The 18,563-nt window shown below is 43.6% G+C and overlaps 1 protein-coding gene across 1 annotated transcript in view; it reads right to left on the bottom strand.

The window, feature by feature from the left end:
* LOC120933443 (complement C3-like) overlaps positions 1 to 15,795 on the bottom strand; it is a 176,472-nt gene extending 160,677 nt beyond the window's left edge. Inside the window, exon 1 of the mRNA XM_040346661.1 lies at positions 15,692 to 15,795. Within this exon, the coding sequence (XP_040202595.1) occupies positions 15,692 to 15,756 (65 nt within the window). The 5' untranslated portion in view covers positions 15,757 to 15,795. The remainder of the gene's footprint in view (positions 1 to 15,691) is intronic.
* Between the last annotated feature and the right edge of the window lie 2,768 nt (positions 15,796 to 18,563).

Raw genomic sequence — 18,563 nt, 5'->3', positions numbered from 1 at the left:
CTATCTAATATTAAGAAAGAAGTGCTTGATATGAATAGGGAATCTTTGTTGGTACCTAGAGAGAAACCGTTACGACATGATGAAGTGGCTTTCCTCTCAGGCTTTCACCAACAATATAGGAGTGTAGAGAAAATATTTAAGAAGTTTTGGCCGATTCTTCTAAAAGATGGAGATTTGGCCAAAATTTTACCGCCCAAACCTTCCTTTATTTATAGGAGGGCACCAGGGTTACGAAATAAAATAGCAGCTAATGTACCAGACCCTCCGGAAAGACCGATGACATTTTTGGATGGTTCAGGGTTCCACTATTGCACCCGCTGCAGGTCATGCAAAACCACCAATAGACAAGGGAAAAAGAGAACCACTTTTAAATCAAATGTAACTAATTAAGAATTTACCATAGAGCCACTAATTACATGTCACTCCAGGTATGTCACATATGTCTTGGAGTGCCCTTGTAAAATGCAATATGTGGGTCGCACCACAAGGGAACTTAAGGTACGCATAAATGAGCATGTGGCCAATATTCTTAAAGGGTATCCTAATCACAGTGTGTCTAGGCACTTTGATGAGTGCCATGATAGAGATCCAAGAAAAATGATTTTTTATGGTATTGACAAAATTTCTGGCCACTGGCGGGGTACAGATATGACCAAGAAGGTCTCCCAAAATGAGACCCAGTGGCTGCATCGATTACGCACTATGCGCCCTTTAGGTTTAAATATCGAGTTGGACCTAAACTGTTTTTTAACTAATGAATAAAATTATTTTCCTGATTATACAGTTATTATTAATTTAATACTGTGATTTTTACATCTAATTAGAAAATATATCTAATTTCTTACATGATGGATTTATATATACCCTCTGATTATGTACAATTTTTAAATATTTTAAGTATTTTAAATATTTTAAATAATTTGATATTATTGTCTATATTTAATATAATTAACTCTAGATCTTTATTGGAGTAGATTGGCAATATTTTTGATATTTTACAATTTATATCTGTCATGGGTTTACACATGGAATATGTTCATTGTCAATTAGACAAAACTGATCACCATTATATGGGCGTAAATCGCATTCTTGTGTTTTTTCAGTTTTATGTCCTTATGGCTATCCTATTTTACATACATAAACTACGTCAATCGTTGTTAATATTGTTTTATTATTTCATTGCTGTTATTTTGCTTGCTGGCCCAGATACATTTATTTGTATAATGTGCAGTTGCTTGATCCGGGACTGAGTGTTGCCGCCCCTCTGATCCCCTCCCACTTTAGTTGATTGATGGGCCTTTAAAACAGACCCAGAGCGCGACGCTGTATGCTTCCTGACGACGTGACATCATCACGAAACGTACGTCGAGGCTTACAGGTCACGCTCGACCCACCCACTCCCTGGTCCCGCTGGCTCTCTCTTCTCGGAGGGTGGAACGCACGCCAACAGCGTTCAGTGCGGCTCTGCACGGCTTCCATGCCGGCTACGGGACCCCATCTACTCTCCCATTTACATCCACGCCCTCAACCTCAGTGCCGGGGCTAGGCACCCCATCAAGTAAGAGACCATTTGGCGTTTGTTTTCTCTGTTTTTACCCAATAAAAACAATATTATTCTATGGCGATTTTCTCTCTTTTGCTTTAATTATCCCATGTGGCGTGGAGTATTGTTCTATCAGGACTACCGTGACTGAGGGATCTGGGTCTGGAATAATATCTTTATCTGCCTGATTGACCTCTTTTTAATTAAAGTGGTCCATTATTTGCGGTAAGGTGCCATCCATGAGCACTTTTGGTGGTCTTTCTTTATCTTGGTGAAGGTGGAAGATCCTCTGTCTATGGTTTTGAAGACTCATCACATATATATATGGACTTTATTTTTAGTTTTGGCACAATTATTCTTGTTTTTCCTTTTGTGCACTTCCACATTTTGAATTTCAAATATTATTGTGGTTTCTTTATATATATGGTCACTATTTATTCACATATTATTGATTCATTCACTCATTTATACTTGATTATTTGATGCATACAATTTTATTATTTATTTAGTGTACACACACTATCAGCTAGCGCCTCTAAATTTTACTGCACAATGTACAACGTACAGTATATTGCAGCTATGTATATACAGTAGCCATTATAGTTTTTTTTTGTTCTTTTACACAACAATCTTTGAAAGTCCGTTTTTACAGTTGAACATGCCAGGAATTGGATCTGTGGCGTCAGCAGAAATCTGGCAAGGAAACATTTGCTGTTTTTTGTGCTTCATTAAAAGTTCTATGGATATATTGAGCAATCCTACTGAGATCTAGAGATCAATAGCCCAACCTTCTAAAATTATTTTTGTCTCTTCATGTCGGTATTAGCACTATTTACAGTGCCTTGCAAAAGTATTTACCCCCCTTTGGCATTTTTCGTGTTTTGTTGCCTCACAACCTGGAATTGACATGGATTGTTTGAGGATTTGTATCATTTAAATTTACAGAACATGCCCACAACTTTTAAGATGTTTTTTTATTGTGAAGCAAACAACAAATAGGACAAAATAACAGAAAAAGTCAATTAGCCGGATTCATAGAGACTTACGACGGCGTATCAGTAGATACGCCGTTGTAAGTCCGAATGCGCGCCGTCGTATATTTAGGCGTATTCTGGAAACCAGATACACTTAAATTTGGCCAAGATACGACCAACGTAAGTCTCCTACGCCGTCGTATCTTATGTGCATATTTACGCTGGCCGCTAGGGGCGTGTACGTGGATTTACGTGTCAAATATGTAAATGAGCAAGATACGCCGATTCACGAACGTACGTACGCCCGTCGCAGTAAGATACGCCGTTTACGTAAGACATACGCTGGCGTAAAGATAAACCAGCAAAAAGATGGCGCAGCCCATGCAAGGTATGGACGACGGAACAGCTGTCGTATTTTACGTCGTTTGCGTAAGCGTACGTGAATGGGGCTGGGCGTAGGTGACGTTCACGTTGAAAGCAATGAGTATTTGCGACGTGATTCTGAGCATGCGCGCACATGCGCCGTACCCACGGCCCTCATTTACATGGGGTCACGGTTAATTTAAATGAAGCCCGCCCACTACATGCCTACTTTGAATTAGGCGGGGTTACGCCAGGCCATTTGCGCTACGCCAACGTAACTTAGGGAGCAAGTGCTTTGTGAATACAGTACTTGCCTCACTATGTTACGTCGGCGTAGTGCAAATGGGATGCGCTACGCCGGCATAAAGATACGTGAATCTGGCTAAATGTGCATAACTATTCACCCCCCTAAAGTCAATACTTTGTAGAGCCACCTTTTGCGGCTCCAAGTCGCTTTGCATAAGTCTCTATGAGCTCGCCACATGTTACCACTGGAATTTTTGCCCATTCCTCCTTGCAAAACTGCCCCAGCTCCTTCAAGTTGGATGGTTTGTGCTTGTGAACAGCAATCTTTAAGTCTGACCACAGATTTTCTATTGGATTGAGGTCTGGGCTTTGACTAGGCCATTCCAACACATTTACATGTTTTACCTTTAAACCACTCAAGTGTTGCTATAGCAGTGTCTTTAGGGTCATTGTCCTGCTGGAAGGAGAACCTCCATCCTAGCCTCAAATCACACACAGAGTGGTTCAGGTTTTGCTCAAGAATATCCCTGTATTTAGCACCATCCATCTTTCCCTCAACTCTGATCAGTTTCCCGATCTGCTGAAAAACATCCTCACAGCATGATGCTGCCACCACCATGTTTCACATTTGGGATGGTGTTCTTTGGGTGATGTGATGGGTTTGCACCAGACATAGCGTTTTTATTGATGACCAAAAAGTTCAATTTTAGTCTCATCAGACCAGAGCACCTTCCTCCATACATTTTGGGAGTCTCCCACGTGCCTTTTCCCAAACTCAAGACGTGACATTTTGTTTTTTGCAAAAAATAATGTCTTTCTTCTGGCCACTCTGCCATAAAACCCAACTCTATGGAGCATGTGGCTTATTGTCGTCCTATGTACAGATACTCCAGTCTCTGCTGTGGAACTCTGCAGCTCCTCCAGGTTACCTCAGGTCTCTGTGCTTCCTCTCTGATTAATGCCCTCCTTGCCCGGTCCGTGAGTTTTGGTGTGCGGCCGTCTCTTGGCAGGTTTGCTGTTGTGCCATGTTCTTTCCATTTGGTTATGATAGATTTGATGGTGCTCCTAGGAATCATCAAATATTTGTATATATTTTTTAGGGCTGTTACTGATCAAAAATTTTGTGTTCGATTAATCGTTTTTTTTTTTTTTTTTTAAATCGATTAATCGACTAATTTCGATTAATTATAATGCACATACAGATCCAACTACTTTTAGCTGATCTCCTTGCAGGCTGATTCCCAGTGCAGCTACCAACCACTGGAAAAATGGATACAAAAAACACACAAAGGCAGCGCTCGATGGGAATAGCATTAAAACTTTTATAGTCTTTAAGTTGGTAACAAAATAAATATTGCACTGGAGATAAAATCGATGTAGCTACATAAATTGTGAAAATGGTGCGAGTAATACCAAACGGTGGCAATAGCAGTCATAAAAACATGTAGCTAAGTATGATACTGGTATACAAATGTGTACAACGATGCCACTGCTGAATCCAGATGAGGAGAGGTTAACATCAGTCTGTTGGCATGTAGATGTCCCGTGAAGGGAACTATCACAACTACCAGTGGATGGTTGTAGATTCCCAGGTTGATAGAGGTAAGTGTAACAGCCCTTGCGTGTGGCAGATAGTAAGGTCCCACCGGCGAGCAGATATGAAGGCACAGCAAAGGAGCCCTTCAGATGGACACGGCAAGCCCCGCCGGTGTCCGCGACGTCACCGGATCTCCGACGGAATTTCCTGAAGGCCCGGAAGCCAGCGGAGAGGTGAGTACCAATCAAAATAATTTTGATCGATCAAAATAATTTTGATCGATCAAAAAAATTTTGATCGATCAAAAAAATGAAAGATTAATCGATGAATTAATAGTTAATTTCCACAGCCCTAATATTTTTATAACCTAACCCTGACTTGTACTTCTCAACAACATTGTCCCTTACTTGTTTGGAGAGTTCCTTGGTCTTCATGACCGTGTTTGGTTAGTGGTGCCTCTTGCTTAGGTGTTGCAGCCTCGGGGGCCTTTCAAAAAGGTGTGTCTATGTAATGACAGATCATGTGACACTTAGATTGCACACAGGTGGACATCATTTCACTAATTATGTGACGTCTGAAGGTAATTGGTTGCACCATGGCTTTTTATGGGCTTCATAACAAAGGGGGTGAATAAATACGCATATGTCAATTATGGGCCAGATTCTCGTAGAACGCCATATCTTTCCAGCGGCGTAACGTATCCGATTTACGTTACGCCTCCGCAACTTAGACGGGGAAGTGCTGTATTCTCAAAGCACTTGCTCCGTAAGTTGCGGCGGCGTAGCGTAAATCGGCCGGCGTAAGCCCGCCTAATTCAAATGTTGAACAGGGGGCGTGTTTTATGCTAATGTGCTGTGACCCGACGTGATTGACGTTTTGCATTTACGGCACATGCGCCGTCCGTGGAATATCCCACTTTGCTTTGCGGCAAAGTACGCCGCAAGGACGTATTGGTTTTGACGTGTACGTAAATGACGTCCAGCCCCATTCACGGACGACTTACGCAAACGACGTAAAATTTTCAAATTTCGACGCGGGAACGACGGCCATACTTAACATTGGTACGCCGCAGTTACGCCTCATATAGCACGGGCAACTTTACGTCGAGAAAAGCCTAACGTAAATGGCGTAAATGTACTGCGTTGGCCGGGCGTATGTTCGGGAGTTCGCGTATCTAGCTAATTTGCATACTCAACGCGGAATTCGACGGAAGCGCCACCTAGCGGCCAGCGTAAATATGCATTTACGATACGACGGTGTAACACAGTTACGCCAGTCGGATCTACGGGAAATCTATGCGTATCTGATTCTAAGAATCAGGCGCATAGATACGACCGCGCAACTTAGAGATACAACGGCGTATCTGGAGATACGCCGTCGTATCTCGTTTGAGAATCTGGGCCTATCAGTTTTTATTTCTGAAAAATTGTTTTATGTATATATTTTTCTTTTACTTCACCAACTTAGACTATTGTGTTCTGATCCATCACATATAATTCAGATTAAAAAAACATTGAACTAAAGGCTGTAATGTAACAAAATAGGTAAAAAGCCATGGGGGGTAAATACTTTTGCAAGGCACTGTAAGTCAAACGTCCCGCCCCAATCTTGTGTGGTCAAAAAAGGCCATTAAAAAGACTAGTGTGAGCCATCCCCAAACTGTCTAGTGCCTGATGTACCCTTGGTTAATTATAACTACCCAGATTATTGACAGACAGACTGATAAGGCTTCCCATACAAAGACATTCCTCAGAGACCGACTGGCCGTATTTCTTCACTGGACTTTGTATCTCCATTCACAAGCCCAATGTCACTCTCTTGCAGATAGACTACCTAGTTTTTTATTCTTCATTATGAGAATCCACATGGGAAGCGTGCCACCATCACTTGACCTTGTACTGCCCATTAATCACCAATTCAGTCAAACTAACTGGTCTGTGCTTTTCCCAATGAACTGGTAAAATATTCCAGTAGGGTTGTTCACTAGTTCACCAAGGTCATTGCAGAATGGACAGTGATTTCTGAATATTGGAAGCACAAGCTTCAAGAAAAGGTGAGTTCCCTACTTTTACTTCTACTTCTATTTTTTTTTTCAGAAAAGGAGTGGGGGTGGGAATTAAAAAATAATGCCTGTCTCCAGGCTAGTGCATGAGATATGTAAATAACCTGTCACTCACAGCAAGGGGGCGGAACGAACTAAGGTTTTTCTCTGTAAGTCCGTTTTATTTCACTGAACAATAAAAGAGGATTGCTCAGAGCTGGATTAACTCTGTGTGGCAAGACTGGGCACAGATGATAGGAAATCGTATACTGTACATTGTGACATCAAAAAAAATAATTATTTAGGGTTTACATCCACTTTAAATATATTTGCAATGTCCATACACTGCCACCAGATGTCTTCAATCAAGTGAAAGTGATATCTTCTTTAAAAGTCCATAAATAAATGTAAAATCAGAAGTGCCTTCTTCCAGCAGCCCCTAGGTAAACATCCTACTCACCAAACATGCATGACACCCATTACAGCTAGTCATAAACAGCATGTCAAGCAGATATGAATTCTCCAGGGAAAGGAAACCGGCCCATAAAGTTGCACACCCACCGGGCAAAAGGTATGGTATATCACATATGTCAAGAAGAAGACTATCTGTAATGGGTGTGATGCATGTTTGGTGAGTAGGGTGTTTACCTAGGGGCTTGTGGAAGAAGGCACTTCTGATTTCACATTTATTTATGGACTTTTAAAGAAGATATAACTTTCACTTGTGTAGCACTACCCCCGAAGGAGCTGTAGGTCTTTTTCTGTGCTTTATTACCCAAATGGTAAGAGCAGTAGTAGGTGAGAAGCTACAGCTGTATTTGAAGTTACATTTTTGTGTTGCTTTAAACACATGCCGACTGCCGCACGACTATTTACGTCGACAGAATGGCACGGGCAGGCAGATTGCCGTACAGGTACGCCCATTTGAATCTGCCGCCCAGCGAGTGCGAGTGCAGCCATGGGTCCTGGGCATTCCCCTATTCTGCCTAGTGACACTGTCACTGATGACTGTTCCCCATGATCGGCAACGGTCATCAGTGACGTGTCACGTGTAGCCACGCCCCCTAACAGTAAGAATCACTTCTTAGGGAACACTTAACTCCTGCATCGCCACCTAGTGGTTAACCCCTTCACTGTCAGTATCATTTTTACAGTAATCAGTGCATTTTTATAATCTTGTCTCACACAGCCCATCCCCCCTACAGTAAGAATCACTCACCAGGTCACACTTAACCCCTACAGCGCCACCCACCTAGTGGTTAACCCCTTCACTGCCAGTGTCATTTTCACAGTAATCAGTGCATTTTTATAGCACTGATCGCTGTAAAAAGGACAATAGTCTCAAAATAGTGTCAAAAGTGTCCGATGTGTCTGCCATAATGTCGCAGTCCCGATAAAAATAGCTAAGGCCCTAGAGCCAGAGGGGGGGAGATGCTGTAGTATGGAGATGAGTATGTGGGTGAAGGATTGTGTATATTTGGGTTTGAATTTATTTATTTTTTGGTTGAACTGGATGGACTTGTGTCTTTTTTCAACCTGACTATGTAACTATGTGTTTATTTTTTTTACAGTACCAGACTTCTCCTTTAACCGCTTGCCGACCGCTTCCTGCAGATATACATCAGCAAAATGTCACGGCTGCGCAAAGTAAGGTACCCGTAGGTCACTTTGAATTTGCCGGCCTGCAGACGCGACGCCAGTGGCACGCATTTTCGCCGGGTGTCCGCAATCGTGTCATGGAGCTGAAGAATGGAAAGATGCTGTGTTTACACAGCATCTCCCTGTTCTGCCTAGTGACAGGACACTGATCGTCTGCTCCCTCTCATCGGGAGCAGTGATCGCTGTCATGTCACTGCTAGCCCATCCCTCAGACAGTTAGAATCACTCACTAGGACACACTTAACCCCTTCCTAGTCAGCTAGTGGTTAACCCCTTCACTGCCAGTGTGATTTACACAGTAATCAGTGCATTTTTTTTTTGTTTACAAAAGTTTATTTGGAAGTTCACGTGTACAAAAACAGAGTAATATCAGTACTGAGATTAAGCAGTAGAACCAAAAGTTATAACATATGAGTATAAAAACAATAACATACAGGTATGTTTAGTGATTGAGTATATGACAGAAATACTTCTCAAGATGAAAGTTGTGTCCAACATATAAGTCAAGAATGAGTAGAGATGGTTGGTACTAAGATACCGTCCAGTATAACCATTTTTGTTCATAGATATGGTTAGAGTCATTGAGAGTGTGATATATTCTTTCTGAGAGCTTGGTCATTTCCATGCGAGCAAATACCTGAGGCCAAGAAAGAATGTTGAATTAGTGCATTTTTATAGCACCAATCTCTGTATAAATGATAATGGTCCCAAAATGGCGTCAAAAGTGACCGATGTGTCGCAGTCACGATAAAAATCGCTGATCGCCGCCATTACTAGTAAGAAAACAAATATTAATAAAAATGCCATAAAACGATCCCCTATTTTGTAAACGCTATAACTTTTGCGCAAACAATCAATAAACGCTTATTGTGATTTTTTTTTTTTACCAAAAATATGTAGAAGAATACGTATCGGCCTAAACTGAGGAAAATCTTTTTTTTTATTTTATTTTGGGTATATTTATAATAGCAAAAAGTAAAAAATATTGCTTTTTTTTCATAATTGTCGCTCTATTTTTGTTTATAGCGCAAAAAATAAAAACCGCAGAGGTGATCAAATACCACCACCCCCCCATTTCGCCCCCCTTTTTTTTTCTCAGCTGCTAAAGACTACGAGGTGGCGGAGGCAGGTAGTGCAGGGGAGGAGCTGGACGTCTGACCTCAGGTATGTTCCTTCTGATTCTAACCCCTCTCTACTTCTTCTTCTCTTCTTCTTTTTCTCTCTTTCTCTCTCTTGTCGTCTTTGCCCTATTCTTATCTGCTTTTCTCCTAGTGATCTACTGACATTGAGTGACCTGGTGGCTGATGTGCCGGGAGAGGGGTGAGCACTGGAGGTCTCAGCTGGTTGAACAGACTCGATGTCCCGGCACTTGTTTTGCCACCTCGGGACGGGTATGTCGACCACTGTGGGGGTCGGTTGGAGTTGCTGCGTGTGGGGAGGTAAAATGGAGGTCTCCCTTCCCTCGCGCACACTCGGCTGGCTTACCTTTTATTCTGCACACTATTTACTGTTTCAACTGTTGTCCAGTAGATTGGCTAGTTTCACCTCCGGTCCTTGCCCCCCCTTCAGCAAGTACCCATTTTATCAACAGATGAGAGACTTGAGAGGTGTCGCCCCCACGCTTTAAGTTCCAGTTTTTTGTGTTTTATGCGTTGGGGAGGTCTCCACTTTCAGCTCGCTACCCTGCCCTTGGGCCTCTGTGATACTATTTTGAGTACTAGGTCCCAATGTGTTTATATGCATCTTTGTTTTCAAAGTCTATCTTGTATTTATGTTATGTTGAAAAATTAATGGCTCATTGTTTGCTGCAAGATACTTCTGACAACATGTGTTGTGCTGTACTATTATGCCGTTCAAAAATAAATATTTTACAAAAAAAAAAAAAAAAACACCAAAAGAAAGCTCTATTTGTGGGGAAAAAAGGACGTCGCACGACCGCGCAATTGTCAGTTAAAGCGACGCAGTGCCGAATCGCAAAAAGTGACCTGGTCTGGGGCTGAAGTGGTTGTTAAGCTATAACAAGCTGAGTGTGCAGTAAGGAGTTCTGGCTTTACTTTGACTTACCTTATCTGTGTATTTGTTCCAAGAAAAGAAAAGAATGAAGCCAAACGGTCAGCATAACAGCCGGGCAATAATCCCCCTCCCCCTCTCCCCCTATAATTCTTTTTGGAAAGATTTACTTTAAGTCCCTCACATTAAAATGTAAAATCCCCTTTTCAGTGATAGGACCTTCCATTGTCCCTCCATTGTCTCCTCACCCTTTCCTTCTCCTCCCATAGTGAGAACAATTAGCTCTCCATCCTGTTCTATTCTTCCTAAAGACCCTCCGTGCTGGAATGTCCAATCTGCATTGTCCTAACCCTCACCGTCAATATTTACTGACACTTTGAATTCAGCTTAGTAGTAAACAGAGGACTCCAGATCCAAAAGTTTCCTGGTCAAACACCAGATCTTTTGTCCAGTCTGAAAAAGATATCTTTGACTAAATGAACGAGTTTGTGACCACCAGAAAAAATAAAAAATGCAGGCAACTGGTGGCATTTTTTTTATTTTTTTATTCTGAAATTCATTCTTCAACCCCATCGTATGTGTGTAGCAAATTTCACTCCAATGTCACAGCAATTCCACCCTCCACTTATATTAATTGAACGCCAGTGCATTCATATTGATGATATTTCCTCCTAACTAGACATGTGCGCTCCCATTCGTAACAAATGGATTTTCGTACGAATTTGTTAGTATTCGTACATTCGGATCAATTCGAACATCCAAAAAGCTGAAAGACCCAAAATACGAAAATTACGGAATTACGAATAAGCAAAATAATGAACACGCAGGAGCTGCGGTGGCTCAACACGATTGGCACTGCGCTGACAAGCCATTCACCTCTGCAGCTAGGGGTTCGGATCCCGGTCTCGGCTACATGTGAATTGAGTTTGGTGGTCTCAGCCCGGCTCCCGGTGGGTGTGCTATGCGAGGTAAGCTTGCGCTTAGTACGCCCACCCCCCTCCCACAAAAAAACACCACACTTACACACGCACTCGAAATTGGGTTAACATGCACGCACTTTGACCACGTGGGCTCTGAAAAGAGAGGCGAAGGATTAACGGAGCTGGTTGAGCGGGCTAGATCCTCTCACTCCCTTATAGGGAGTCCCACTGCCCTGGTGGGCTTCAAAGCGGAGCAGGTAGGGCGGGCTGTGTGGGAGGACCCCCTCACGCACTCGCCATTGCCACCCGGGGCATGGAGAAAGGTGGCAGATTGCCTCTGGGGGAGGCCTGCCTACTCCCAACTCCTGCAGTCCGGCTCCTCTCTCGCGTACACGCACAAAATACACTTTAAAAAAAGAAAAAAAAATACTTTCTTCAGCTCTGGGTATACAAAAGAGCATGCTTAAAGAAAAAAATAACAAACAAGCGAAAATACGAACGTACGATTGGACAATCTTACGAAACACCGAAAAAGCAAAAGAACGAAAATGACATCTATAACAAACGATTTGCATTCCGTATTTTAAATCCTTTGTCTGTTCATATTTTCATTCGTATGTTCGTATTTTCATTTGTGTGTTTTGTAAATCCGTTTCTTTGTCTGTTCGTAAATTTGTGTACTCGTAGCGTTCTTTTGAATGGCCACTGTGGGCAGTGTAGTTAGTGAGTGATGTATCTTACTTAATATCTTAGCCAATCAGCTTATCTCTTTTGTGCTGAGTCACATTGTACAGTGTAAAGCCTCGTACACACGATCGGACTTCAAACCAACTTTTCCGTGGATTTTTGTCTGAAGGGAGTTGTCCGGACTTTTGAAAAAGTTTGTCCGATAGAGCGTACACACGGTCGGATTTTTTGGAAAACGCTAATTTTGACGTTTGTTGGCAAAAAGTACAAAATTACGAATCCATTAAACGACAATTTTTATCTAACAAAATTACGAATTTCGAATCAACGAAAATAAATTAGACAGAATTACGAATCATTCAGTATAAACTAAAATAAAACTGTTAGAGCCGGTTCACACTGGGGCGACTCGTCAGGCGACTCAGCCGCCTGACAAGTCGCGTCCCATTCTATTCACCAGAACCGTTCTAATAGGAGCGACGCAAGGTTCTTGTACGACTTCGGGGGCGACCCGGGGCGACTTGCATTGACTTCTATACAGAAGTCATTTTGCAAGTCGCCTCTGAAGTCGTCTTCAGGACGCCTTGCCGAATCGCCCCCGAAGTCGTGCCGCCGCAGTGTGAACCGGCTCTGACGAAAATACGAACGGGTCCGAATAGGAAAACTTGCGTCTTACGAAATACGAACGGGTCCGAATAGGAAAACTTGAGTCTTACGGAATTACGAATCTTTACGAATCTACGTAACGAGACGAAACGGAACAAAAAAAGACGAAAATTTTTGTTGTGCACATGTCTACTCCTAACCTCCATCCGTAGACCAAGATTTTCCGTCGTCAATCATTTCATACGATATTTGCCAGTTTTCAGCTTTTTGAGTTTGATTTTTGTACAAGAAATTGCCAAAATGTGCCCAATTGACCAAATAGATACACTCATGCCGCGTACACACAATCATTTTTCGGGTTGTAAAAAACAAAGTTTTTTTCAACTTGATCATTAAAACGGCCTTGCCTACACACGATCGTGAAAAAAAAAAAATGCTCTAGCAAAGCACGGTGACGTACAACACGTACGACGCCACTATAAAGGGGAAGTTCCATTCGGATGACGCCACCCTTTGGGCTGCTTTAGCTGATTCCGTGTTAGTAAAAGACGATTCGCGCTTTTCAGTCTGTTACAGCGTGATGAATGTGCTTACTCCATTACGAACGGTAGTTTTACCAGAACGAGCGCTCCCATCTCATAACTTGCTTCTTTTTCACGTCGTTAAAGCCCACACACAACCATTTTTTACAACTCGAAAAACGACAACGTTAAAAACGTCGTGAAAAAATAGAGCATGTTCGAAAAAAAAATTGGCCGTTTTTCAGAACCCGAAAAATGCTCTGAAGCCCACACACGATTGTTTTTAATGACATTAAAAAAAAACTTCATTTTTTAGAACCCGAAAAACGGTCGTGTGTACGCGGCATCAGGCTTCAACAGATCTGTTACAAACTGTGCCATGTATGGCCAGTTTAAAGCCCCCAGCAGGGGTGGGGATGCATATGCATGCACAATCTGACCACCCTTAAAGCGGAGGTCCCCCCTAAAAAAAAAAAATATTAAAAGCCAGCAGCTACAAAAATACTGCAGCTGCTGGCTTATAATAAATGGACACTTACCTGTCCAGGGTGCCGCAATGTCGGCAGTCGAAGCCAAGCAATCGCTCGGCTCCAGTGTTGCCAACCTACCAGATTGAAATTTACTGACAAACTACCCAAAATTTACTGTCACAGACAAGTTTTTACTGGCATTTCCAAAAGGTAAAAAATTACTGTTTTAAGTGAAAATTTCAGTATATAGACTACAAACGTACAATATGCAATTAGCAATAAGATTTAACTACTTCAGTCCCGGGCCATAGTAAAAAGACGGCCTCCAGGTGGCTCCATAAATCCGGGAGGCCATCTTTTTACGGCCTCGGGTCTTCCGGTCACTGGGGGGGGGGCGGACGCCATGTCCTGTCAGGGAGAGGAGACTGATGCTGTGTCCCTTGTACATAGGGACACAGCATCGGTCACCTCCCCCAGTTAGTTCCCTCCCCCCACAGCAAGAATCACTCCCAGGATACACATTTAACTCCTTCCTCACCACCTAGTGTTAACCCCTTCCCTGACAGTCACATTTATACAGTAATCAGTGCATTTTTATAGCACTGTTCGCTATATAAATGTGAATGGTCCCAAAAATGTGTCAAAAGTGTCCGATGTGTCCGCCATAATATCGCAGTCCTGACAAAATTTGCAGATCGCCGTATTACTAGTAAAAAAAAAAAAGAATAAAAAAATAAAGTCAGAATTCTATCCCCTATTTTGTAGCCACTATAACTTTTGCGCAAACCAATCACTATACACTTATTGCGATTTTTTTTATTATTTCTTTTTACCAAAAATATGTAGAATACATATCGGCCTAAACTGAGAAAAAAAATAGTTTTTTTTTTTTTAAACGGGATATTTATTTTAGCAAAAAGTAAAAAATATTGTGGTTTTTTTTCCAAAATTGTCGCTCTTTTTTTTGTTTATAGCGCAAGAAAAAAAAAACGCAGAGGTGATCAAATACCACCAAAAGAAAGCTCTATTTGTGGGAAAAAAAGGACGTAAATTTTGTTTGGGAGCCACGTCACACGACCGCGCAATTTTAATTTAAAGCGACGCATTGCTGAAAGCTGAAATTTCGCCTGGGCAGGAAGCGGGTATATGTGCCCAGTAAGCAAGTGGTTAAGATACATAAGGCAAAAAACATATTTCTTATTTTATTTTTGATATAGTAAGTAAGTAGGGACAGGACTCAGGAGGGTAAGAAATTCGATTGGATTAGGCACACACATATGAAGCTAACTCTCACAGTGACAATGACAGCAGTGTGCAGCAGCATAGATCACCAACGCCACATGTCCCCTCCTGAGTCACAGCGGCAGTCACTCTCTACGCCAGGTGATCCCTTCAGTCCACTCCAGTCTAAACAGCACTGACAGTCCCGCTCCCAGCCTGCCTTGCTCCCGACCCGCACACGAGGCTCTGACGACTCTGCTCGGCTCCCTTGTACCATGACATCACAGGGCATGCTCAGGAACCGCCTCCGCCAGAGCCGCCCAAACACATTGTAGCAGGCATTCGGATGGTCTCGGCCGGGAAGTGACATAGATAGCCGGCCATCAATCCGTCCAACATAGCCAATCAACGGCCAGGCTGGGAACCAAAGAGGATGATGGGGACGAGCGCGGGACTTTCGAGGGGTGAGGTAAGTAAAACGTGGGCTGGGAGGGGGGGGGGGGGGCCGTGCTGTCGGATGTTTTTTCACCTTAGGATGCATTAAGGTGAGAAAACTTTTACCTTACAACCCTTTAAAGCATCAGTACACAAATAATGATCAAAAACACAAAAAAAACACACAAAAAAAACCCAGCACAAATATAACAAACGCTAAATGAAATAAACAAACGACCCCAAATACAACGCAATATACTACCCCAAATAAACCGCTAAACCCCCAAACGTTATCAAACTTTAAAGAAAGTTAGAACATGAGTATATTTCCCCTAAGCAGCTCAAAGAGTGAAAAGGAGAGTACAAAGTGAATGAAAGCACTTATGATTGGTATGAATCAATGTGCTCCAATGCGCCCTCATCTCTATGTAGACAGTTGTAGGTGTGTTGTCACTTACGGTAATTGTGCGTAGGCTCCGCTCAGTACAGAGAACAGTGTCAGGCACAGGACTCCTCTCTTCATGATGCAGCCAGGTACTGTGCACTGTCCCCGATGGACCAGGTTATAAAGGATTAAGGCTTTCAGCAAACAATCCCATTAATCAGTAACTGGGACAAAAGCCAAAATCAGCAGCGGGGGAAAGTACAAACTTGTGCAACTCCCCACACAAAAACAACTAAACACCCTGTTACCGTTAGAGTGATACCAATCGGTACGACGCAATTCCAGAGAAAGTAAGGGGCGCTGCAAGCTGGTTTTGCATATTTCAATCTTAAAGTGGATGTAAACCCTCCTCCATACACTCAGTGAAGTGAACAGCCTCAGATGATACACAGAGATAAAGCAAATCTCCCTACATAGGTGTAGCGATACCCCCTCAGGGGCCGCTGGTTATTTTGGGATCGGCGTATTAAGTTACCTCTTAGGCCGCGTACAGACGAGCATACATGTACGATGAAACCGGTCCGTCGGACCGTTTTCACCGTACATGTCTGCCCGGGGATTTCTGTATGGTGGCTGTACTCACCATCATACAGAAATCCGCGCGTAAACAATACGCGGGGCGTGTCCGCGCCGTCGCCGCGACGATGACGCGGCGACGTGGGCGGCCCTGCCTGTTCAATGCTTCCACGCATGCGTCAAAGTCATTCGACGCATGCGAGGGATGGCGGGCGCTCGGACATGTACGGTAGGTCTGTACAGACGACCGAACATGTCCGAGCGGGCAGGATTTCAGCGGGCTGTTTTAAAACAAGTCCAGAAATATTTGCCCGCTGGAAAAAGGCCCGGCGGGCAAATGTATGCTGGAATCCTGTCCGCTCGGGCCTACACACGACCGAACATGTCTGCTGAAACTGGTCCGCGGACCAGTTTCAGCAGACATGTTCGGTCGTGTGTACGGCCCATTACCGTTGTCTAGGGATTAAGTTGATGAGTAGACTTAGTGAGCGAATGTCCAGTCAGTAAATAAAGGTTTTCTGAATGCTTTATTTTCGGCCCAACATGACCAACATCAACATCAAATAGGGAGAAAAGGTTGATGAAGCAATAGAGAACTTTGTAGTATCAGGCCTGGATATCAACAGAGCAATCCTGCTCTCAGTAGTAGTAGATAAAGTTCGTCGCCACTCTAGCCAGAGTGGGTGAAGTGCCCCCGGACAGACCCCTGCCACGAGTCTGGCAGCCGAAATGTCACTTTAGATTGCTGAGAGGAACAGATCTCTCTCACAGACCCGGCTCTAGGGCCTCTGCCACAGGCCTAGTACTTTAAGGCCTCGTACACACGGCCGAACATGTCCGCTGAAACTGGTCCGGCGGACCAGTTTCCGCGGACATGTTCGGTTCGTGTGTATGGCCGACCGGACAATTTTCCGGTGGATCGGACAGGTTTCCAGCGGACAAATGTTTCTTAGCATGCTTCTGTACGACTCACCGGACATGTCCGCTCGGCCGAAAGCCCTCGCATGCGTCAAAGTGATTCGACGCATGCGTGGAAGCATTTAACTTCCGGGTTCGCGCACATCGTCGCGTCATCGTCGCCCGTCACGTCGCCTTCACGTCACCGCGTATTCTGTCCGCGCGGATTTTGGTTTGATGGTGTGTACAACCATCAGACCAAAATCTCCGAGCGGACATGTCCGATGAAAACGGTCCATGGACCGTTTTCATCGGACAGATCCGCTCGTGTGTACAAGGCCTAAGTGAACCGAACGGAGCGAATCCTTCCAGTAGATTAAGTTAGGGTCACCGGGTGACAGTTGAAGTATACCTGTCAATATCCCGGTCACCAGATCCCTGATGGTTCGTCCAAGCCCCTCAGATAGCCCGCTTCTGGGTTCTCCTTGAGCCGATCCCCCACCGTTCAGCACATAGCTTGGGATCTCTTCAAAAGAGTCGGGGACCCAGCAAGTCACTGGGGCCCCTTTCAGCAACATGGAGCTATGCGTAGCATGCGACCCCGGCCTGGTAGGCCATATCGCCGGGGTCTGTTGGATGCGCACACCCTGAAGGTGGGTGCCGCACCTGGAACCAGAAACCCGCGAAGAACCAATGAAAATGGCGTCTGCCACAGATATACTCCCTCCCAGCATGCACAGCGAGGCTCAACTCCACTCATTGGCTGCTGGGAAAAGTTTCTCTGCCAGAACCCCTCTAGCGCCACCTGTCGCCCAGGGGTGGAATCAGCACCCCTGGAGCGCAGTCTGACCTACAGGACAGCTCATGAATGAATGGGAGCAAAGTAACTCTCCCATTCCCCATTAACTTTAGCGTAGTGCCCATACTGAAAGTAAGGGGGCGCTACATACTCCCCCCACTTAAAATGACACTGTCCCCAGTGTCCTAAGGCATTCAAGCCTGAATGCTGGCCTGATACCTGCTAAACAGTACAGAAAAGTAGGAAAAAGAGAGAAAAAAAAAACAATTGTAACATCATTTACAATGTTGACATCATTTAAATAACATATGACATACAAACATATACAACCCTAGCTATCTAGCTGCCCAGTCTCCGCAGTGTTGATAGTAGGTGGGTCCAGAATCTGCATAAGGAAAAAAAAACATACACAATATACATCCTAATATACTAATATAATTTTCTATCTATATACAAATCTCCAAGGTCAGAACTGAAACTGCACGCTCCCGGCAAAGCGCACAATCTCACTTCCTCCCAAGGAGTCCTAAATGTAAGTGCTGAGCTAACAATATTACTATTCTGCAAGAAATATAAAACTCTGAACCAATGTACATTTTTGTCCTGCATTAAAATGTTGCAGAACACTGCCCCTAGCGGTCAGTGCGCTGGTACTGTGGCAGTCTAGTTCAAG

Source organism: Rana temporaria, chromosome 3, assembly GCF_905171775.1.
Source record: "Rana temporaria chromosome 3, aRanTem1.1, whole genome shotgun sequence".
Taxonomy (NCBI): Eukaryota; Metazoa; Chordata; class Amphibia; order Anura; family Ranidae; genus Rana; species Rana temporaria.
The sequence above is the reverse complement of the archived record's forward strand: the minus strand, read 5'-3'. Positions and strand labels throughout refer to the sequence as shown.